Source organism: Enoplosus armatus, chromosome 12 (genome assembly GCF_043641665.1).
Source record: "Enoplosus armatus isolate fEnoArm2 chromosome 12, fEnoArm2.hap1, whole genome shotgun sequence".
NCBI lineage: Eukaryota > Metazoa > Chordata > Actinopteri > Centrarchiformes > Enoplosidae > Enoplosus > Enoplosus armatus.
Window position 1 is genome coordinate 18,350,267 of NC_092191.1, and position 24,276 is coordinate 18,374,542.

Here is a 24,276-nt window from a genome sequence, read left to right on the forward strand (position 1 = left end):
TGTGCAGGATTAGGAGGGCTATACCTTGTTTCAATGTATTATCCTCAAAATGAGCGACAAAGGGAAAGTGATATATATTTTTTTTGATATAAAAAAGAGTGATATTTTTCATCACAATGTAAATTTATCAGGCATAAGTAGAAAATCAGCAGATCCCAATTGGACTGAACCAAAAACAGGTTGTCGGCTTGAGTGCAGAGTATTGAAAAGCTCAGCTCAGAACAACGATGAAGCATTAAATCAGCCGAAAGATATAGTGAAGAAAAGACATTGGATTGATTATACTTCATATGCGTTTTCCATGCTAAAGCTACCTGACCTGTACTTACCAATATTCCACAATTGCACCCATCTTGTTGTCCCACTAAAGTAATTACAGAGTGAGCAAATGTAATCAGCCTGTGCTATTCTAATGATAATGTTAAGATAATGGGTCCCAAATACAGGTTATCAACATGTAATTACATCCATTATGCTGTCGAAACAATGAAAAAGAGGCAAATAGGCACATTTATCCAAGCTATATTTATTTACACAAAATGATTTTTAAAGAAAAGTTTATGGCCACAGATCAACACACTTCACACAGCTGTGGCAGAGCGTGCTCTGCTCTGAGGAGACAGTGGCAAAACGAGTTCCTCTTTGCACACAAACACAAGCTCCTCTTTACACACAAACACAACATGTCTAAAATGAGTTTTGGTGTGAGGCTTCTACCTCATGGTGTGAGGTGCTTTTTTCATCTAACACCCTTTCACCAAATGTCAATTGGCAAATAAGCCCAGCCGCCCCCCCCCCCCCAAGAGAAGCCTGATTAGGCTAACCATTCTCTTTGTGACGGGCGGGAGGCAAGAAGATGCTAAATGTGGGCAAATAAAGAATTATAGACCTTTAAATGGTTGCTGCGTTACAAAATACTAATCTTTTAAAATCCTCCAAACACACAGATGCAGACAGAGAGACACACACATTCACTGGGCAAACACACAACCACTATCTGCATGACAGTTGTCTTATTTATGGTTGGCTTTTTACACAAACACACAGACTCTGAGTGCTTGAACATGTTATCATCACAGCAATCACAATATGAATGGAGACAAACAAGTGGAGGAAATACGCTAACATGTCATCTGCAGTACGAAAGGTCCTCATCTCTGACAAGATAAAGACACAATGTGACCAGTGAGCCTCTCTACAAGCCTCTGGTAAGTGGACAGCATTCCTTCATTGGCTTTTGAACTTTCTCCGCTGCAGGCCTTTTCTGCTACTCCAAGGCTACTATTGTTCCGGTGTGGTCACCTACAATGACATGGTGGGTATGTCGCTCATCTGCAGCTCCACGCTCCCCTGATTCTTGTTTTGCCATCTGAACAGGCCTGAACGACACACCCCACATCACCGATGCTCTCCCAGGGAAGGCATCAGCCACAAACCTGTGTGAGAAAAGCAAGACGTCTGCAATGCTTGACTGCCAAACAACAATTTAATACAAATAGAAACCGTGACCTATCATTCATCACAGTTAACTAACAAAATACAGCTTTCTATTTGAGAGAGCCAAAGTTTCCAGAGAGACACAATTGCACAATCAAATTCTCGAATGAATCCAAACTTGTTCTGAGCTTTTTTATTTGAACTAAAAACAGGTGGTTGTTTGAAAATGTGTAAAATCCATATTTATACTTTTTCCCCCCTGCACAGTGCAAATAATACATATTTCCACTGCATTGCCTCAGGCTTTAATTCAGCTTCTTGACAAGTAATGACCCAATTACCTCTGCTCAACATGTTCACATAGGACAGCCAGTCACTGAGTTCAACCCCACAGGTGTCCAGAGTGCAAGCCCAGAAACATCAAAAGACATCTTTTATGATCTTTTTTATGGTCCACTAGCTTTGCCCATTCTGTTTACCAAAGATGTCTTTCTCAATGCTAAACGAAGCATCTTCTAAGAATCTGTTGCAAGTCCAGCTATGCAGATAAAAAAACTTTGTAACTTTGGTTTCACACAGTTAGAGATAATTGTGTTGTTGTCATCATGTTCCATAACTCTTTATTCTGCTTAAAATAGTTTTTGCCTTTTAAAATGTGTAAAATATTCAGCCACCCTGTTTCAGGACACTCGACTGAGTACATTGTAGGAAAATGTGGTAAAGAGAGGGGAGAGCAAAAGTGCAGGTTATGTGACTAATTACAAGTTTCAGGGACGGGCGAGCATTTCCCATGAAGAGCTATGAGAACTCATTCTGTGTACTGTGTCCAGTTTCAAACAGATTATTTGCAAAACTACCTTCTACATGTTTACAGTATAATTATGTGGTATTAAAGTGGCATACCCAAAATATAATGCAAGTAGTTAGAAATTATATATTTTACACTATATATGATTCATATGCGGTGGGTTTTGTTCGTATTAGACGATATATGGGTTTTATTTAAACCCACCAATGAACCAGATGCAGTTACTCATTAGTTCCCCCTCTCCCTGGCTGACATACACTAATCGCTGTACTAATGAATTGGGCTGGAAGAAAAACCTGCAGACTTCCTTGGCATATGGTTGCTCATCTTTGCTCCAGACAGTAATGAATAGCCACTTTAATAGACCAACTGAGCTAACCACCAGAAAAACAATGCACATCCGATTGTTTATAGCATCTAATTTGTGTCCAAGACCCAGGCCGTGCTGTCCATCCTACATCTGCACCTCTGGTCTATCTGCACTACCATCCCCCTGCTGCGTCCACTCCTTGTGCGGTGTTCCTGGAAGACCGCAAAGGAGTAATCAATGAGTCATGTGTCCTGATTACAACCAACTCCCTGAGGGGCATCTTCAAAGGGCTCCAGAGGAGATGGAGAGAGGGAGCAGCATTGCCCTCCATGGGGTAATTACAAGTTGGGGCTCCATGGTTTCTACTCCTTTTCTGTGGAGAGTCAGTCTTAAAGACAGAGCCGTTAACAATTCAGCCAGTCCTGTTAGCGCAGTGGGAGGCGCTTCCAACCGCTGATCACCGACTGGTGGTACATGCCATCCAAAATTATACAAATCCACCCTCAAGCACACACAAAAACACATGCTGCAGCACAGTGTTTACAAAGACAAAAGATTCTTAACAGAGAAAGACAGGGAGACATTTTCAGCTTTGGTGCAGCTGAGTTTATGCCTGTCTATCCCAGGAAAACAAGCCAAGTGTTTATGAGTTAAAAGGGCCATAAAAGAAGACAAACACACTTAAGCACTGTCTGGCTGCCTTTAGGCCTTCTGTTTTTCTCCACTACCTCCACCCATGGCTTGTCCAACAATATTCACACTTGTTCTCTTTATACAGGCATGGATTTGACTTTCAGCTGCTGAAATTCAAGACCCAAATCACATGGTTGTTCATTTTGTCTTGTTACAGCAAAATCCTTTGTAACAGGTCTGAACACAGCAGTGCCAGTTTTCCAAAAAGCAGACTTCATAATGTTACACATGTTAATGGAATATTTATTTTCCATTTTCATGTGAAGACAGTCTGTTCTGTCAGCACTGCAGCTGAAAAGCCCACAGAGTTGTAATTACTATTATTACAGTATGATCAGCAGCTGCATAACCGAATCCAATGTTATGCATCTTTTGTCTATTCAGAAGTGATCCTTTATCATTATGACGGTAAAAGATGGTTAATTAGTGCTTAAAATGATGACTACATGGGAAGTTTACCAGGAGTGGTCGCATGGAGACTGTATGGCTGATGGTGTCTTTGGGTTAAGACTCCAGTAAACCCTGCCTGTAGCAAACAGGGAAGAGTGATCAGAGACAAAACAGTCATTAGCTTCCTGGAATGGGGGAGAATAATACAGCAGTGTGTGTGTGTGTGTGTGTGTGTGTGTGTGTGTGTGTGTGTGTGTGTGTCTGTGTGTGCATTTTCTTGCATGTAACCTATGTTATGGGTGTCAGTCAGGGGATTCCCATGCAGGTCCTGTAGGTCTTCTGAATGAAATCCCCCTTACAGGTGCTCTGCCACCTAAAAACAAAACATAAAAGAGATGAGGCATACATAGTGCTGCTTGTGTTGTTCCACTGTGGGCAATAGAACAAGTTATTCTGCTGTGGTGCACTCATGCATAAATGTTGGCTCATGTGTATCATGTAAAATACAAAAAATGTTTTGGCTTTTTGCTATTTTTTACCCTTTCATTGTCTTTAGCTATGTCAGACTGTAATTTCTTAATTTGCCACAATACTCTATATAACATATTACTTTACATGATTTGCAACCACATCATCAGGGAACCAGTAGTCTATACTGGATTAGGTGCTTTATTTTGATGGTTGAAACGCAATTCTATCTTTGAGCATATCTATTCACATATGGTGTAACTACATACAGCACACAGTGGCCATTTCACACAAGAAGAAATCATTATCCGCTACTGCCCTCTTGTGGACAAAACGTCCATAGCCGATACAGTAGACTACAGAAGCTTTTGCCTTCCCCTGGTGAGCTAGTGTCAAAAGAATAAGGATCTGTACTTTTATTTATACGCTGTATATGTTAGTAAGCTATATCGAATGTTCTAGCTTTATGTAAATATTATAGGTGATAAAATATTTCATTAACTAGGCCTATTTTTGCGACCTGTACTAACAAGTGGAGTGCGGTTCTGTACTGTAATTGTATTAAATTAAACATTATGTAAAAAAGGTGCGCTCCAGGGGGCGGAAACATAACCAAAAATATCCTATTCAAAATTCTGCTGGAAATGCGTCTATTATATGCTGTTTACCTACTTTCTGATGTAAAAACGTAAAAGTATAGAATGGGCCTTAGATTTAGACTTAGACTTTATTAATCCCACAGCGGGGAAATTTACAAGTCACAGCAGCAAAGACAGAAAGGTGCAGAAACACACAGCAGACAATCACTGTGTCAATAAGAATTAGAAGTATTTTTTTTAAAAGAAAAAAATATACAAATAAAAAAATACAGATATAAAAAAATATGGGGGACAAAAATAAATATATACACGAAAAATAATTTGAAATACAGTATAACATTAGGCTAGCCTTAAAAAGCAAGAACGATATCAGGCCAAGGTGAGTTTATAATTAGGTTAAGTAACTTAATTGGAAATATTACCTGAAAAAAAAAGAAAGAAAAAGCATCAAATAGTGTGAAACCAAATTTCGGTCTAAGTGATGTTCACAAGCAATCATTTTTAAAGGTGGCCCGTTTATAATTGGTTAGCTTCTGAACCATGTATAGTCTGAATAGGGCAAGAAGCAAAAAATGTGCACTACAGTAGGGTATTTATGTAGTAACAATAATACCAGTAATTTGCGACATTTCTCATTTAAACAACTTCCATGCTGTCAGCCGCTAAAAGCTGAAAACTGGAAAGCTACTTCGGGTGCACTTATATAAGAACTATTAAGTATCACTCAATGGAAAACCACTCTCTCCCAGGCGGTTACAGCAGTTGACATCTTGATGTGTCTGACGGCCCATGAAAGCAGCATCACACCCTAATTTTTCCCAACATCCGGGACCTCTGGAGCTAACCAGTGTGTGTGGAAAGTGGGTAAGGAGGGCAGTGGAGAGCGCTGGAAAGGAGGACCGATGACAGCTGTCAGTGTGGACAAAAACACTACCAATTTCTGAAGAGAAGCCGAATGGCTCAGCCTTAACCTCCTGGAGAAAAGGACGGACATCTTGGCAGTACTGCGGGTTATTTAAAGGTGTCGCGAAGGTAACGTTGTCTTTTTTGGGTGGGAAATATGACGGGAGGATCAGTGCCAATTTGCCCTGTCTGCCTCCCAGGAGAGTCGAGGTTAGCCCCACTGGCTATCCAAGCTAACTACCAGCTAAACTGATCAGCTAGCCCAGAGATTGTTGTCTGTGCTGGGGGTCATTGCCGTGGAAAGGACACGTCTGGATCGTTCACATTTTTGTAAAGCGCTAGCTTCAGCGGGAGCAGAGAAAGAACCTAAAACGATACGTTAACTTTTTAATGAGAATTTCGGGAGGACGAAATGCTAGTTAGCACTCCTAGTTAGCTTATCCATGAGCTGGCTAACCGTAGCGTTAGTCAACGTTAACGTTGTTATAAGTAGGTAGCTAACGCTAACAGGGCGGTACATTGGTAACACAGCTTTAACCTAGCTAAGGTAGTTACTATCCCTTTCCCAAATGGGCATGGAATAGGGACAGTAATGTTAGCTTTGTTAATGTGTGGGAAACTGTCTGAGTGTTTCAGTAAGTTAGCTGAAGTTGGTTGATTAAAGTTAGCTAAATGTAACTTGTTGTCAATTGATCAAGGGTTATCCGAATTCATTAATTTGTTAGCCAGCGTTTCTGAAGTGGTCGGGCTGGTAATTTTTCAATTTCGGATCCACAGGGTTTAGATCATCAAACGTCTTCAAGGAGTGCTCATGCTTCGCTTGGGTCCTCTGACTCAGCCGGGTCCCAAACTAGGCGTTTTCCCCCCTTGTCTTTACCAGCCAGCCACAGTGCTCCTTTGTCTATGTGATCTGTTAACTTTGATATTGTCTGGATGTCCCTCAAACACGTCTTATACTAATATACCAGATCAGATTCAAATGTCTAACTTGACAATATCATTCCCCCTGTAGACTGTTATCTGTTGTTTATAGGAATGTTAGCTATGTTCAAATGCTGATTTGTGGGGTTGCAGTGGTCCTGCATGTCACATTAAAGCTGGTTCATGTCAGCCACAACTGTTTATCCAAAGCCACTGTAGGTACCATACATGAGTGATTGTTTTTGCAGGAATGGGAGTAATAGCTCGAGTGTTTGGGTTGTTAGTGAGATTAGAGTGCATAAAACCATACAGAATGAAATATAGTTGAAATTGGAGACAGTCCTAATGCATATGTCAGATTACTTCAACACTTGGCTTTGTTTACAGGCCTATTAAAATAGAATTTTTTGTCTCTGCCTTTTTCCTCTAGGTATTTTAATCCAGTTCTGTATATTTTCTGGATTTACACATCATTGGTGGAGCTACAGTTGAGGGGGCAACATGGGGACACAAGGCTCTGGTAGAAAGCGTGCCCCTCTGAAAGATCGGTTCTCAGCAGAGGATGAGGCCTTGAGTAGCATTGCCCGGGAGGTAAGTTCATACTCCATCACATACACCGTCTTTCCATTTTGGAGCTTACTGGGATGGATCTGGGCTATATTCTCCATACATTGCTCCATTCATGCATTGCTTAATCAATGCTAATATGGTTTTATCCAGCTCAAATGTTCTTGTTTATCCTCATCCAGATAATGGGCTCTTCAAGCATAGGTAGAAGATTGATTTGTCAATCTCAGATGTTGTTACTTTGGGCAGCAGCAACATCACATTTTAAAATAAAGGGAACACGAGAAGGCCGTTGAAGCCATTATCAGCACTCGTATGATTGGCTGACACTGCACTATTTCTGAAAGAGAGACCTTTTAAACTAAAATAAGTTATATTGCCAGAGCCTGAAGACGTTAATGCGGATGCAGGCTATTTTCAGTTGCATCTATAGTCCATATTGTTTCATTATCATTACCTAAACCAAAGAAAATGCTTTGATAAATGTCTCTGTCAGAGAGAACTAAAATGAAAGCGATTTTACAGATGGAGTAAAGTAAGCTGTTCTGATGATAGTCAAGTTAACTAAAATAACTCAGTTTAATAGGATTTGGCTTAAGGGCTTGTTGTTTTGACAAGAGCTCCAGATATATTATTTGAATATTGGTATTGCTTTTCCTGCAGAGTGGAACCTGGCAGATAATGTGTCATGTGTCAAAACTCTCTGTTTTTAGTCAACCCGAGACAGAAACCTGTATTGATTATGCAATAAATTATGTCGATTTGAAATGTGGTGGTCAAAGCTGTGTCAGCAAATAGGCCTCTGAAGCATATAGTTATATGTGGATATTCAGGTTCTGCTGGTTAAGATGTGTTTCAGGCCAAGTGAGTAGAGACAGCTGGTTTGGACCACAGAGAGATTGACTTGACTTGTAGTATTTTCGTTTGGGGGGGAAAATACGGGCAGAACAGACAGGCTGCCTAGCCTGTAACGACATGCCCTGGGATTATTCCATTTTGTTCCACAGCAGGGCTGCCATTCCTTTGCCTTTTCTTTTTTCAGAGTGGAGTGGCTAACAACCTGAAATGTAAAGAAAATCTTTCCGAGTTTAAAGGCCTTTTATTGGTTGTTGGGTTTTTTTGGTAGATATAGGTGAAATAGCCACATTATCTGCAGATTGTCTGTGAAGACTTCTGCTCAAGTCAAAGGACTTCTTGCTTTTACAGGTAGAAAAGTAGCACTGAATAAATCGGCTTTTCATAAATATTTTAATTGGCCCTTTTTAAGAAAATCAAAGCTGTGCAGTGCCTCATTCTTGGGCACTAAGCACAAGGCTCCATTTGCTCTCTTTATAGTCATGCAGGCCGATCATAGAAACATGAGTCATCCGACCCTCCCAGTCAGGTCCTAAATCTGAATCTCTTTGTGGAGCAAACCAGAGATTAACTTTGCTGGGAGTTCAAGGGGTCAGTGTCGAACTTGTTGCACATCACCACCCTCCCGAACAAATCTTCAAAACATTGCAGCTTCTGCCTCGTGTTGTCTGTGCCTGATTAAGAAAAGTTACAGCCTGCCTGGCTGTGCTTGGCACGGATCGCTGCTGAGAATGACTGTGAATTTGAGCCTGCACCGTCACCAGCCCAGTTCTGAGGCCTCTTACATTACTGGGCAGTCAGTCCTTTTGAATACCAGCAGCTTGCTTATGAATCTGACAGTGGCCAAGTGTTAGAATTAGAAGATCATCTCATATCCGTTGTCCCTCAGATTAGGATCTAAGGGAGCTAATGGTGCTTGAACAAGGCAATCATTGACTTTCCTCAGTGTGCAGAGGGTGTGTGTTTATGTGGAAGCTGTAGTTCATAGTCCATATGATTTAATTTGTGATATCAACTGTGATATCACAAATGAAGACATGATTGCAATGGAAAGTGTCACTTTTTTTTCTGTATACAGTTAGGAGACTGTTTTAGGCTGCAGAGAACAAAGCAGAAATGACAGGGTCTGTCCAACTGATGGACTGTCACTTTCACTGTGTGTATTCGTAGAGCAGGCATTGGCCTTTGACTTTATAAGGCAAGCTTTTTAAAAGTTGATATAATAATAAACTTCAGCATTTAAGCATTTTATATTTTTACATATTTATTATTGAGGATGTTAAAGTATTGTATTGCATATCAGCACCTTCCATTTAATATACCCATTGTAGGCTTATTTCCTTTTGGAGCTGCACATTCTGTTTCAGTTTTAATATTGGAATATTGTGCTGATTATTTTCATTATTTATCCATCTCTTGATTACATTTTTGATTAATTGTGCAGTTTGTCACAGTTTCCAAGAGCCCAGATGTCTTCAAGTCCTTTTTTCTGTCTGACACTCCAAAACCCCAAAATAGTTTACTTATAGTTTTATAGTTTTAATTTAGTTTAATATGAAATAAGAAAAGCAGTAAATCCCCACATTTCACTCGGAACTACCATAACTGGGGTATTTATCAGAATCTCAGTGTATACACAATTCAGTGTTGGAGTGCTCCAGGTGATCTCATGCTCGATTGCTGGACTCTTATCGCCCAGAGTGCTGGAGGTGTGTGTGATGGTGAACTTCTTCAACTCAGGTTACCCTCCCAGCCCCATGCCATGGCTGTCAGAGAGCTGGGGCCGGATGGGCCAGGCTATAGATAGGACAGAGACAGAGAGCTCAGCTGTGCTGCTGTGCAGAGCAGGTCACACTGTCAGACAGCTCAACAGGTGCAGAGCACGGGGCCAGCCGTCTCTCCTGCTCTCTCATTTGCTCTCTCTCCGCATACACTTGTAACTTTACTTCCTTTTCCGTCATGTACAAAGCTTGTGTCATTGTATGACCATCACTTAGACTCCAAAATCGCAGAGAGCGGCCACAGGAAATGGTTGCAAAAATGTTGCGTTTTAACTGTAAATATTGGACTTTGGCTTGGTTTTCATGCAGTTTTGGAAAATAATCTTGCATAGTAAACTTATTTACACACAAAAATAATCGCACATCTTATGATATTCCTTTGTTCACATTTATAAGTGATGATGGTTTAGCAATTGATTTTACCAACACTGAATATACAGGAAAAAATAACCTGTATTGGGTGGTTGTTCAGCATCACTATAAAACAGTGTTTGTTCGCTCCAGGCTATTATTGAAACAGGAATAGCCTATACCCACGGGCCTACAATTCTGGCAATGCAGATAAGAAATAGCTGGAATGCTGACAGTGTTTGTCTGCAGTGAGATACTGTACACACCACGCACTGTATTTATGGACTATCTTTTAGCTAGAGATAAAGGGCTGGGCTCCATTAGCAAGTGTGCCATTCTTTGTTGGTGGGATGTTCAGTTTCAGAGCATATGTGCGGTATGTAATTGGTATTATGGACGTAATGGAAGGATAGTCTACATAGTCACCTGTGTGGCTCCTGTAGGGGCTCGCCTAAATTAGCTGCTTCTGCTGAGGTACTCTGTAAAATTAGCTCCTGCTCATATTCTGACTCAGTTGGGGGCAAATTGTGTGATGACTCTTCCCGCTTTTCCCCCAGAAGAGAGTTTACTGGGCTCAGTTTGGCTTTGACTCAGACTTGTTGTGCTTCAAAGGGTTCAGCTAGTTGTGTGTGTATTGTGAAATCACCTCCATATTTACAGACTGAGCAGAACCACACTATTGTGACTCACTTGGTTTTCTCTTTGTTTTCTCTGACACTGTACTTCTCTGTCACTTTGTGTGTGCACTATTGCCATGTCCCTCATGACGTCTTTAGATCAGCTCTAGTTTACTCTAGTTTGTTTTTGGCTGCCACCAAGTCTCTAAAACCATGTGGTTCATTGTTTTGAATATTCAGTTGTTTTTAGAAAAGCATTTAAAAGGCAGTATTAACTATTGCAATACATTTTTATCAGCAGAGAAGGTCTTATAGACTTGGCACATTATCCTGGTGCTGCACTTAACTTTCCTCTAAATTAGATTGTATATCTGAGAAACAAAGCAGTTCTGCACCTTTTTAAAGTGCTACCATAAAATCAGCTTCATCATTAAAAAAAATTTAAAATTCATTTTCATTAAAAAAATGAGTACCCAAATATACTCTACTCTACTGTGTGATTGGTTTTGGATTGAAGCTGTCCCCTTCCTTGTGTTTGTTCTTTGCACTCGTTGGGTGTGTCCTCAGAGAAAGGCACCTTTTTACGAGTTTCCATTCATGATAACAAGTGTGTTCATGTTGTGTCTCACAGGCGGAGGCGAGGCTGGCAGCGAAGAGGGCGGCTCGAGCGGAGGCCAGGGATATTCGAATGCGGGAACTTGAACGGCAGCAGAAAGAGGTATATAACACAAAATGGACCTGACTGGCAAAGATGCACTGAGACCATTATTCAACCCACCAAGCAAGCCGGTGTAATGCCCCATAACTGCTGCTCTCAACTCGGATCACCTGTAGAATGAACATGGCCTTGGTTTATTTTTTTGTATTTGTTTACATCTGCATCCATAGTCGCTGGTGCAGAGGAGCTGTGTGTTTTTTAGATTAATCTGACAGTTCGTACACAGAAATATACCCACAGAAAGAAAAATGAAAGTGCTGCATGTCCACAGATGAAACCAAAAGTTCTATTCCTGAAGTAAATGTCACCCAGTTTTTACGTTTCAGCAGTTTTTAGTGAAGTATGATTGTATGTTTTTCCTGGCACTTCCTCCCTCTGTCCAGCTTTCTCACCACTCATCCAGCGGTAGCAACAGAAAATGGGGTCAGATCCACCAGTGGATGGTAGGCGAGTGCGGGTGTTGCAGCCTCTCACTTCACTAACACAGCCTGTTGTGTGGGACTGAGCCCCAGTCAAGCCTGACCATCTAGCTACACTCGATCCACATAGTATACTGTACCTCACTGTGGAAATATGCCTCAGCAGTGTATTTGCTTTGGAGACACCATAATCTGTGGCTGTGTGTATTCGTAGAGCAGGCATTGGCCTTTGACTTTATTTAGGGTGGGTGAGTCTGCATGAAAGACGGTGGTTTGGACGTTACTCCTCCAACCTTCAGCTACTTCAGAAATGATGGATGCATGGAATTAATCTGTATGTGCGTTGGTGTATCGACACAGTAAAGAGAAGCAGAGATTTTTATTGAGTGCTGTTATGTTGCCTTCTTAAAAGAACAGATGAGACAAAAATGTGCAATATATTAGCTGTTCTTGTATATCATTAATCTTGCTGCCGTGCTTAAAGAGGATAACAAATGTTTATGATGTCCGTTTGGTTATAAACATGCTGACAGAAGTTGTTTTGCATGGTTTGGGCTTTGCATAGCAACTGTTGAGCATTGTGGTGACCTTACTCACCCCTGTGATTGAGCCTCTCTACTTTCACTCTATAATCTTTCCCAACTTTCCTTCCTTCCTTACTCCAGGCTGACACAGAAAAAGCCAGATCCTCTAGTAGTAGTAGATCCAGCAGCCATCATCGCCGGGTCTGTATCTCCCCCACACACTTCCTCTTTGTCCGCCTGTATTTCCTTTCGTCTTTCTCCTTTAATCCTGTAGTTAATCTCTCATCACCCATGTTCCTCTCTGTCTGCTTTTCTGCTGTGACTCCATGTTTCCACATCAACAGGGGCTGGATGATGATGTCATGTCAGTCCGCAGCTACAGGGTGCGTACATAATACATCCCTGCCAGCTTTATTAAGTCTGTGCTCTCATAGGGGCACACTGATGTGTGAAAGCCATTGTTCTTGTTAGGAAAGCACTTAATTAAATTAATACATTTGGGTGAAACATTTTTATTTGGTAGTGTTCATTTGGGTCATAGCATAAAATACCTTCCCCTGACGTTTTGTCTGTATTTTTTCAGTCAACCTCGACAGCTGTGCGCGACTTGGGGAGTCGATCCAGTTCACGTAGAAAAGATGCCTTGGTGCGTTGTGTGTGCATGTGTGCGAGAGCATAATGTATATTTGTGGGAGTCTGGCAACTGATTGAATACCTGGATTCTCAGCATGTAACCAGATGTGTTCAGATGTGGCAAATTTTATTGTGCCAAGCTGAACTAACTTAGATTCCAAAGGATGTGCTCAATACGAACCAACTGTTTTCAGATTTTCTTGGTGTCTTCACTTTCCTTCAGTCGGTTCCATCAACTTCTGCATCAACATAGCATTGAGGCGACTGCAGGAGACATCTGTTTCACTTTCCATTCTCCCTGTATCAATCTTGCATGTGTTGTTGTGTGATTCTGAGGGATTTTTTTGTACCTTGACAAGACATTTGGGAAGTTACGAGCTAAAAACTGTTGAAATATACCATCAAACAACAGTATGGACACAGCCGTTATAGCTGTTTTCAACAGGATTTCATAGGGAGCGTCTTTACTTAATGACATCACACAACCATCGTAATGGACCACTAACAAATGTTTGTGTTCCATCACTGTGGCTTCCGTATAGCCAAGGTGTAGAAAAGTAAATAGATTGCTGGATCATTTGTTGTGTTGGGTCACTAACCTAGTGTTAGTGAGACACAAGAGGCGTGTGCTGCCAGTGCAGATCTAACAGCTACCTACCAGATTCTCAGATAATTGATGTTCTTCTGATCGTAATTCCTGTAACTCCTGTTCTATCTTCAGTCTGATGGCCTCTCCACTAGCTCCACCCTCAAGACTTCCCGCTCCACTGTATGTACCTATGTGATGATCATCTGTTAATCACTGCTTCTACGCTTTTCCTCTTGTCCTTTTTGTCTCATTTTAGCTTCTTTTTTTTTGTACATTTGTTTCTGGGCAAACAGAGTTCTGTGTACAATGACCTGCATGGCCATAAAAGGGCTTCCAGCTCCTCGAAGAAGGACCTGCTGGTCAGTGTACTCCTTTAGTGTAGACTAATCATAGTGGCTTGCGGTGGTGATTTACTGTTGATCGCCTTAACCCCGATAATAAGATCGAATATTCGTTGTTTTGTGAAGCATCATAGATGTTGACCAAGCCGTGTTGGATGTGTCTGAAACAGATATTAGTCTGTCTTGAGGATAACATTTGTTATGTCGGTGTTTGAGGTCATATTATTTTGCTACCCTTCCAGACTGGACTGTATCATGATCAAAGGAACTACACCAGCTTAACGAAGACCAAAGCACCGCCTCTTCCCTCCACTTCCACCTATCAGCCTCGGGTCGGTCCCCCCTGACAGCGCTGTCCAACTTCCAACCCTTTTATACACTGATGTGGTTAAAGGACACTCAGTGAAACCAGAGCCAGATGAAGCAGTATATTTGCATGGTCTAGTTTATTTGACATTTATATGCTTAACAAACTTGTTATATAACTGCAGTATATATAGAAAAGCATCAAAGCAAAGAGAGAGTCATGGTTTTGTAGTTAGTTTAGCTGATAGTCTCGAGTGTGCCATAGAAATCCAAAGCTTGACTTTTAGATTAAGATCTCTCTTCACTGTAAAACAGTTCTTGTGATCGTTTGAATTTATGTAAATGAGTTACTGACTGACAAAGGTGGTGCGCACCTAAAAGTATTAAAACAGTCGACAGGGACAGTGGCCCCTGACCTCACTTCTCCTCCAACACTTTTGGCCCTAAATGTTACAGGCTCAGTAAAGCATTCATCCTGTTTCCACTTGCTGCAGCTCTTTAGTCTCCCTCCACCTCACATTCCCGTGACAGCTTTCCTCTGCCCTCAAAAACTGACATTTCCCTGCTCCCCCCCCTCTCTGACAGGCCACCACCTCCTCGTCCTCCACCACTGGCACGGGGCTGTCTCGCAGCTGCAGCATGGTCAGTGTCTGTTCACTGAGTGGCCAGCATCTCTCTGCATGCCTCTAGTTACCTTTAGAAGTAGACCCTCCCCCCTTTCTTGTGGCTACATATATCTGATAGGATGCCCAGGGTGGCTGGGACCATTTATATTTTTAGCTCCTGGACACTCTCGAGCACTTGGCGGTGGCCAGACATTTGTGCTTCAGTGAGATAAGGCAGGAGTTTGTGTGAAGCCAGGGCTGTTGTTGGAGAACACTGAAACAAATACCCTCCTTGATGTTGGTAATACAGAGTGCTTCTGTTTATTGCATGGCCCCGAGAAAGTCATTCTACTCAACCTACTTGGCTAGTGCGTTAAAGATTTATTCTCCCTCTTGTGTTTTGCTGAGTCGTGCATCATCTCCCACGTGTGCCCTCAGGCCTCTATTTACGATGACGCCGGTCTTTACGGCTCGGGGTACACTTCAAGAGCTGTAAGTCTTCTGCATGTTTTTCATGCAGCGTTTCAGCAATGTCACCACCACAGCAGCTTGGTGTTGTGCCTGTGGCCTGATGTCTGTCTTCATGTTAATCCCCTCTCCTGTCCTCCTCCTCACATCCGCAGCCCTCTGAATACAGCTGGTACTCCTCTGGAGCCAGCTCCACCCGCACCAGCCCTGCGGTGAGCACCTTAAAACCACCGCCCCCCCTGCATGATGTTAGCCAAAACCACACACAGATGCCCGCTACTAACAAGCCTCCCCTTGCCCCCATTAGCACCAGGTTTCCCTCCTCCTAGGGACTATGTTGATCACCCATACCAAACTGCAGCTGCAGCTTGCTTCAGGGAACACCGTCATTGATTGACATTAAAGTGTGTGAATTGAGAATTTCTTCTGCAGTGCTGTGCAGGCTAAGGTGTTGTAGCAAGGTTGTCTAATCTTACTTAGCTCTAGTTGGTGCATTTGACAAAACTATCCTAATTGCATGAATGAATTGAATTGGCATTAGTTATAGGGTGACAGTGTTTGGGGTAATCCAATAATCTGTTTAATACAGAGACTGCTACTGGATGTCTACAGATGTTGACATGCTGTTTGAACAAGAAGTGTGTGTGTGTGTGTGTGTGTGTGTGTGTGTGTGTGTGTGTGTGTGTGTGTGTGTGTGTGTGTGTGTGTGTGTGTGTGTGTGTGTGTGTGTGTGTGTGTGTGTGTGTGTGTGTCAGAGAAAGCCTTGGGCATGCAGCCATCCTACATTACTTTGGCTCCTCATCATGTGCATGTGTGTGTTTGTATGTGTGCGTCTTCCTCTCAGTCTTCCTCAGATGATGACACTGTCAGCAGCGTGTCCCAGGAGCGCTTCAGCAGAGGCCGCAGGGACAGTGCGGTGAGCTGTAGGGACTGGGCTGATGATCTAATAAGTTTCATTAAAAGCTTTTTTTAACTGTTTCTTTTCTTGTATTATACTGCATAAGAGTATCAGTTTAATACCTATCATACATTTGAAGTGCCTTGATCTTGAAGAGGGATCTCCTCTGGCTGTATATGTATTTGTTTTTCTTCTGTCCTTTTCCTCTCTAATGATTTTTTTCTCTTTGGCCCTCTGTTATTCTTTATTTCTCTGCCTCTGTCCTCTTCATCCTGTGTGTGTGTGTGTGTGTGTAGTCGTCTGACTTCTCGGACATTAGTGAGTCGGCTGCTGATTATTTCAGCCGCTCCAATCGAAGAGGCAGTATTGTGTCTGACCTTGATGATTTGAGCATTCCAGATCTGGACGCTGTAAGTGGCTAAGCTAAGTTCACAGCAGTGGGCTGAGAAATGCAGTGCAACACCAGTGATGGATGAATTGTTTTATAATCGATGCATGAGTAAGAATAACATTTGGTTTTCAAAACTCATCCCACAGTCTGTGTTTTTTATTGACAACCCTGTAAATGAGTAGAGTGGTGTGAGGTTAGCTGAAGGATATGGCTGCAGCGTGCAGCAGCAGCATGGACTTCTGGTGTCTTCTTTAAAGTGTGTTGTGATTCACTCAGTGTTTCATTTGCTTGTTTGGTTGTCGACTCTTAATGACCTGTGAACATGCAGCACTTATCCCAAACTCATATTAACTCCCGCACTAACTCCCTGATTTACAGATGAGGAAACGGCTCAGAGCATGACCACATAGGATACGAGTTCTCAGAATAGTCTGCATCTCATTTTATAATATTTCCTCTCTTTCTTTCAGCTGGATGAAAAATGTGACAAGCAGTATTCAGATTATAGTCGGGTGAGTGCACTGTTATTTTGCATTTTACTTCGTTCATTCAAAATCTTCAGCTGCATATAGGGACCACAGATTTCCTCAAGAATGTAACTACACACCAGGGCTACGTGGAGACCACAGTCACGCTAGACAAGTTTGTATTTTGTGGTCTAGCATAGATATTTCTTGTGCAAACCTCCTGTTCTCCTGAACTTTGACTCTTGAACATAGTGAATAAGAAAAAAGAAATATGATGAATGCAAAATAATATTTGGCAGTGCAGTAGTCTGTGACGTAAATCTCACACTGAGCTATGAACTGATTTGTATTAGGCAGCTGCCATGTAACCACAACACATCAGCAATTATCAGGCTTTTGTAGACACGACCTGTGGAGACTGTGGGCCAGTTTGTCAAGTTTGTACACTTCAGCACACGACAGTGACAGTATTTGAATTGGGCAGAATCACTTAAGAGCCCTGCGGTATCACATGATGGTGTTGAATAACATGTCGGAGTGGTGTTGCATTGTGCTGTGCTGTTTTCTGTGTTTTTCTTGACTGGAGTTCTGTGGCACTTTGTGTTCTCAGCCATCTTCCCGCTGTGCCACCCCAGGCCTCTCAGCAGCAACATTGGCATCGCTGGGTGGCACCTCGTCACGACGGGGCAGCGCAGACACGGGTAGTGTGTATGACCCCGACACCAGCCTGACTGAACTTAGGGTAAGGTGCACAAAGCACACAGTGTCGCCCTTCTATACACATGTACATGTAACTGAATAAACTGACGAGCATATGACTTCAATTGTGCTTGTTTTAGCTCCAGATGTTCATCATCACATTATCATAGAGTTTAAAAGCTAATCCACATGTCTGAGCAATTTATATATACATCTGTTCCTTCTGCATATGAACCTCCCACAGCATTTCCTCTGTTGTGCCCTCCCCGCTGTTCTAAGTGTCTGCTTAAACCATTTTTCTTGATGTATGCACGGAAGGACTGGATGAGACATGTGTCCTGTGAAGCTGTTCCTTTATGTAATCTGGGTGCACCGGTCATGTGTATGCCAGCTGGACTGTATTTGAGATGGCAGTGCGGGTGCTTTGTTATCTCTCCTTGATACTCCCCACCCTCTCTGACGCTCCAGTTCACCCCAACCATTCCTCCCATCTGCTCTACAGGATATCTATGAACTAAAGGACCAGATTCAGGATGTAGAAGGGCGGTACATGCAAGGGCTTAAAGAGCTGAAGGTAGAGGGGCTTGAGCTCGCAGCATGCCTTCTCTTGTTCTCCGGGAGCAGTATGGCGTCACTAACCCCCCCCTTGCCTCCCCACTCATACCCTGTGTACCCCTCCTGTAGCTCCTAACACCACAGCCGTGTCTTTGCGTGCTCCCAGTGTGAATTGCGTAATGATCCTTCTTTTGCATGATCTTCCCTCACTTCCTGTTGTGATCCGACTCACTGGTTGTGGCCTAAAATGAAGACACTCCCACAATTCAGCTGGGTTCAAAGTTGTAAGAAGAAGAAGAGTTAAAATGCTCCACCTGCTGACAGACAACAGTCATGCTTTCAATTTTAAAGGCTCTTCTTCTGCCCTTCTGGCTTTCATTGCCACGGTGTTGGATGGCCTTCTGGCTGTCCTTCAGCAGCTTCCTGTTCTCTTTGAAAGGATGCTGTATGTTTTATTGATAAGAGTAGTTTCCTAACTAACCTGACTCCTGGCTTGTTCTTGGTAGTTTTATACAGCTGATGCACTTTAGCTAGCTTACATCATCTTGTTTCCTGGTCCACTTGTAGATCTCTCTTTCAGATCCTCTTTTCACACTATGGCCTTGTTTCACTCCTGAAAGTGATTCAACGCATTCTCATTATTGTGTGATCAATATCAGCAACATCACATGTTAGTCCCAAATTACCAGTTTAAAATGGAAAAATACCACAAAAGATGGTACAGAATTATGCCTCAAACGTACACAGAAAATACGTGGATTATTTTTGGCCCATGTGTGTTAAATTTTAAATAATGTTTATACCAGTGAGCCCACCTGGTGCATGTAATAGGCTTTTCACACTGCATATTCTTAGCCCAGGGCTATCATAACTTAGCCCCATTTCACACTGGCACCTGCCATGTTTAATCGATTCTCAGGGGATAACCCTGCAGTGGGATATCCCTTAGCCTGGGTCTAAGTGCAGTGCAAAAAGCCCTTAGGTGAGCTGTGCGTTACATCCGCTTACTCTGTTTATTAACTTGCTCCCACCCCCATCAGGAGTCACTTGCAGAGGTGGAGGAGAAGTATAAGAAGGCCATGGTATCGAACGCACAGCTGGACAACGACAAAGGCAACCTCATCTATCAAGTGGACACACTAAAGGACGTCATAGAGGAGATGGAGGAACAAACAGCTGAGATGAAGAGGGAGCTGGAAGAAAAGTCAAAGGTGAAATATCAGTCAAATACAAGTTTTGAAGCTTATTATCATGTCAGAAATCAATTTCATGTAGGTCAAGTTACTAAATATTTATATGGAAGGATTGTGGCTAAAATGTTTTGTCTCTGGCTTCAGGAACTAGAAAGACAAAAGCACACATGTACGGTCCTGCAGCATAAACAAGAAGAACTGAAAGAGGGAATCCGCCAGAGAGACGAGCTTATAGAGGTAAGGCTGCCCTCGCATTAGAAGAACAAACTGTTTCTGCCAGCGTGACCACATCAGACCGCTATTCTGCCTCTGTTCTGCAGGAACTTGATAAGGATTGATTGGCACTGGCCTGCCTCTAGGTTCTCTCCCAGTCTGTTGCTCTGTCCCTTTTGACGTTTAGCTCTGTTTCATGGTCCTATCTGACTCTGAACACAATCATTCATTCCTTTCTCAGCATTATCTCCTCAAATTATGCTCTTCTCGCCCAGTTTCACCTGTTTCTATCTCTCACTTTTGTGTCTGTATGTATTTATGTGCATTTTCACTTCTTTTGTCATTGTTCCATTCAATTTTTCCTATTCTGTTCTTATCCTGTGCTGTGTCATCTTGTTACTGCTCAACTCCGCTCCAGGAGAGCCAGCGAATGCAGACTAAGTTAGATGCCCTCACCAGAGAAGTGTTTGACCTGCAGGAAACGATAAACTGGAAGGACAAAAAGATCGGGGTAGGAGGTCCCAGGCGGGTGCTCTGACAGAACACGAGAGGCAATGGATGGTTGTGCTTTTCAGCCTTTAGACATAATGTCCATCCACTTCTTTTGCCTCTTGTGCCCCTTAGGCATTAGCACACACTTGGACCTATTCACAGTTTGGATTTTTGCATGTTGAAATAACAGGGTTTTCAGTTTGGATCCTGCAACCTCAGCTAACAATGCAAGTGCACTGTGTTAACGCCTGCAGTGGACAGCCTGTGGAATAAAAATAGTTTTGTTTTGGATTGTCATGTAAACTTAAAGAGAAATGTTATCCATGTATATTTTAGCATGACATGCATGGTTCCACCTGTGGATCAGTTAGTTTGTTAGGTCATGAAGTCAGACTCAAGTCAAAAGGTAGACCCTCCTTACTGACTCTGTATTACCAGTCCCTGTGCTCTTTTCCCAGTAACATCTTCTGTTAGCATGAAGCCCTGTCCTCATCTGTGTGTATTGTTTGTTTCTATGTCCTTGATATGCACAGTGCATGTGTGTGCATGGGAGATGTCTTGTGGTGTTGCATGTCTGTCCAGAGTCTATCCAACTTCTCCTCTGCCTCTTCTCCTCTCTCTTGTCTTCTCTCATGTGTGGCCAGGCCCTAGAGAGGCAGAAAGAGTACTTTGATTGCATTAGGAATGAGAGGGATGAGCTCAGAGATGAGCTCGCTGACATCAAGGGGAAGGCCAAAGCAGGAGAGGTAGGTCTTCCTAAAGTCTCAGAGGAAACACCAAGGTCAGAGGAATGCGTTTCTGGCCCAAAACTGCTGTTGAGACTTTTCCTTTTGGTTGGAACTAAGCCAGTTAATGCTATCAAACCTGTTACTGTGTTGGACTTTTCACTTCTGCCTCTTTGTTTTGCATTACTCATCTGGTACATGTTAATCTGTACTTGACCATGACTACAGTGTACTGGTGGATTTGTTGTTTATAGAGGGCATGCACCTAAGGTCACTGTACATAGACTTTACCACGGTAACTTATCACAGTGGCAAAACACACAACAGTCAGCATCTGCTATTGTGCGTTCACAAGAGCTACTGTGCAAATGACTGCACAACAGATCCCGAAAGAATTTCAGTTTGAATAGACTGCCAAAGTTTTTTTAGCTAAGTTATTATTTTATTTTTGATAAGGTAAATCCTGACACATCCTGCTTTAAAATAGGACAAGGCAATGCAACATTAGGCCCCCAGTGTTACGCTACAGGCTGCATATATACATGAGCATCAGGAACCGTCAATTTTGGCTACATTTTAATAGAGATGCACCAGTAGGGAATTTCAGAGCAGATCACAATAACTGATAATATTAATCTTATTTTATTATATATTTTAGATTGACAGGTTTATTTTTCTAATACAACACCAATATTTAGAGAGCCTTCACCATCCCTAGTAAACCTGTTTGTGATAACCTTAGTTTATCTCTTTTATATGTAGACTTAATGCCGGACCATATTTTCTTAATGACAAGCAACAAAAAGCATTAGAATAACTTCACATACTGTTGGGATAAATCAATAGTTATCTGAAGCCCTTGGACTCCACTCTGTCCTCCTCCCTCTGCTGCTGATGTGCAGACACTCACTGCAGGTAGAGAGGAGAGCTCTCAGTCTCAAAGTCTACGGACGGATCGCTACATTTCAACATCCACACACCGCTGACTCTTCAGTGTGTCGCACAGATCATTCTCATTTACAATGGCCTTTACTTTTGGTATCGAAGCTCTGTCCATTCATAGCGGCCAACTCTTGGTTTGTTTGGTCACTCGGTGGCGAACAGGGGTGGTATCATGTGAAAAAGTGACATCAGTGGTGCATACCCTCTGTACTGTGAAGCTTTTGCCCGAGTGGAGCCAGTCCTCAGTAATGTGTGTTCTCTCACCACAGAAACATGGGCTGGTCATCATCCCAGACGGCACACCAAATGGAGATGTCAACCATGAGCCTCAGTCCTCAGGGATCACTGTGGTCTCCCAGGAGGCCGCCCAGGTGCTGGAGTCTGCAGGAGAGGGCCCGCTGGGTGAGTCGGGGATATTATTTCTGTCCATAGAGAACTGAAAATATATTCCTTCTGCAATTGTAACACACAAAGCTCTCCTGCGTGTTCATGTTCATGTGCATGTCCTCCATCAGTTGAATGTATTTTTCTTCTGTTTTGCAGATGTCAGGCTACGGAAGCTGGCAGAGGAGAAAGATGAACTGCTGGCTCAGATCAGGAAGCTGAAGAACCAGCTAGAGGAGGAGAGACAGAAACACTCAAAGATGGACAGTACATACACAGACGGGGAGAGGATGGAGAATGGTACAGACCTACACATTATTGAGATGCAGAGTAAGTTGGCCTTATAGTTATGTATCGGCACACACATGAAATGATCTTTGGGACATTTGTTGTATGTTCTAACTCACCGGTTTCTGTTTTTCTCTGTAGGAGATGCCAACAGACAGATTAGTGAATACAAATTCAAGCTTTCTAAGGCAGAACAGGAAATGGGTACAATGGAACAAAATGTGAGTGAAAACGAAATGTCTTGTCGAATAAATAATAGTTCACATTAGATTATAGAGACATGATACACAGAGATATGAAAAAGTTGTGTGGTTTAGAGCAAATTTCACTCTTTTTTGTGTTTTCTGTTTCCCAGATTACCAGACTTGAAGGGCAAGTGTCCAGGTACAAGGCATCAGCAGACAACTCAGAGAAAGTAGAAGACGAACTCAAAGTAGAAAAACGGAAACTCCAAAGAGAGGTAAAGACAGACTTTCATTTTATAGCATGAAACGGCAGTTAGGCTGAATGCAATGTAATGTAATGAATGTAATGTCTGTTCCCCCACAGCTGCGCACAGCTCTAGATAAGATCGAGGAGATGGAGATGACCAACAACCACCTAGTGAAGCGCCTTGAGAAGATGAAGGCCAACAGGAACGCCCTCCTGTCACAGCAGTGAGGCAGCGCAGCGTCACCACAGAAGCCCTTAAACTCGCACCTCAGACCTCTGACTGCCATATTTGCGTCTAGAGCACATTTCCATTTTTAGCTGTTAACACTATAAGATTTGTAGCTTACCAAAAACACTTTAAAAAAAAAACTTGTAGCACAGGCGAAAAAACTGAACTGTGTCTGGTTTTTTGTTTTTTTTTAAACCAGAAGCATTGCTTCGTCTGGCAAGCCGCCAGTGTTTTTGGAGGAATGACTCAGAAACTTAACTAATAAAACTACAAAGTTGCCGGGAGATACATCTGAGGACATTTCTCTAGTCACTACTTAATTTTTCAGAGCTTTGTACTACATCATGTTATCCACAAGATTTTATTTCTCTCTGGCCTGGGTGCTTGGCTGTACTTTGTTTTGTTTTTGTTTTTTTGATAAGTTGCATGAATGAGTATAATGTTGCTTTTCAACTATTCAACCCTCACGGCTGCTCCGGCCCCGCTCCTTCCCAGCTTCCCCTCACACAGTGAAGTGCCTTCTCACACTAGGAGACTGGGGGTCTGCACCGCTCAATGAGACAATAATCGTTTTTAACAGGTACAGAATGATGTATTTAAAATGGTGCAGTCATTATTTGAAAATATGTACAACCAACTGTGTCTGCTGCGGTTTCATTGAAATTTTTCAAATATTTAAAAGATTTCTTGAAAATAAATGTGTAATTTACAGATCTGTGGTTACATATGAATCTTTTCTTTGCTTTTTCATGATGCAGCTCTGGTATTTTCTACTTTTTCAAATCAGTATCGTCAAAATGTGAGGCGTGGATATGGATTTTATGGATTTTTATTCTCAACTCTGGTTTCCAGATCAGTTATTCTGACTGGAATAAAGATGGAAGCACAGTCAGGAGTTTATATGCTATAGCATAAATCATGGAAATACAGTTTTGCAGGTTTCCTTCACTCACTCAAATTTCCAGGCTCATACATACAGGTGTTACAAACTTGTAATTGGAAACAGTAGGGGTGGTGTTGGTTGCCTTCACACTGAGCTCTGATTGCTCCACACTGCACATGTAT

At 42.3% G+C, this 24,276-nt stretch overlaps 1 protein-coding gene across 3 annotated transcripts; it reads left to right on the plus strand.

The window, feature by feature from the left end:
* The first annotated feature begins 5,580 nt into the window (after window positions 1-5,580).
* lrrfip2 (leucine rich repeat (in FLII) interacting protein 2) lies at window positions 5,581-23,922 on the plus strand. 3 transcript variants are annotated; one of them, XM_070915566.1, is made up of 15 exons: window positions 5,581-5,737; window positions 6,960-7,120; window positions 11,332-11,418; window positions 17,063-17,104; window positions 17,670-17,801; window positions 18,261-18,332; window positions 19,354-19,524; window positions 19,651-19,743; window positions 20,138-20,230; window positions 20,856-20,957; window positions 22,148-22,280; window positions 22,422-22,592; window positions 22,692-22,771; window positions 22,906-23,010; window positions 23,100-23,922. In XM_070915566.1, the coding sequence occupies exons 2-15, from the start codon at window positions 7,031-7,033 to the stop codon at window positions 23,208-23,210; spliced, it is 1,482 nt and encodes a 493-aa protein (XP_070771667.1). In that variant the 5' UTR covers window positions 5,581-5,737; window positions 6,960-7,030; the 3' UTR covers window positions 23,211-23,922. The 3 variants fall into 3 exon arrangements, with proteins under 3 accessions (XP_070771667.1, XP_070771669.1, XP_070771670.1); XM_070915568.1 differs by lacking the exons at window positions 20,138-20,230; window positions 20,856-20,957; XM_070915569.1 differs by lacking the exons at window positions 18,261-18,332; window positions 20,138-20,230; window positions 20,856-20,957.
* Window positions 23,923-24,276: the final 354 nt, after the last annotated feature.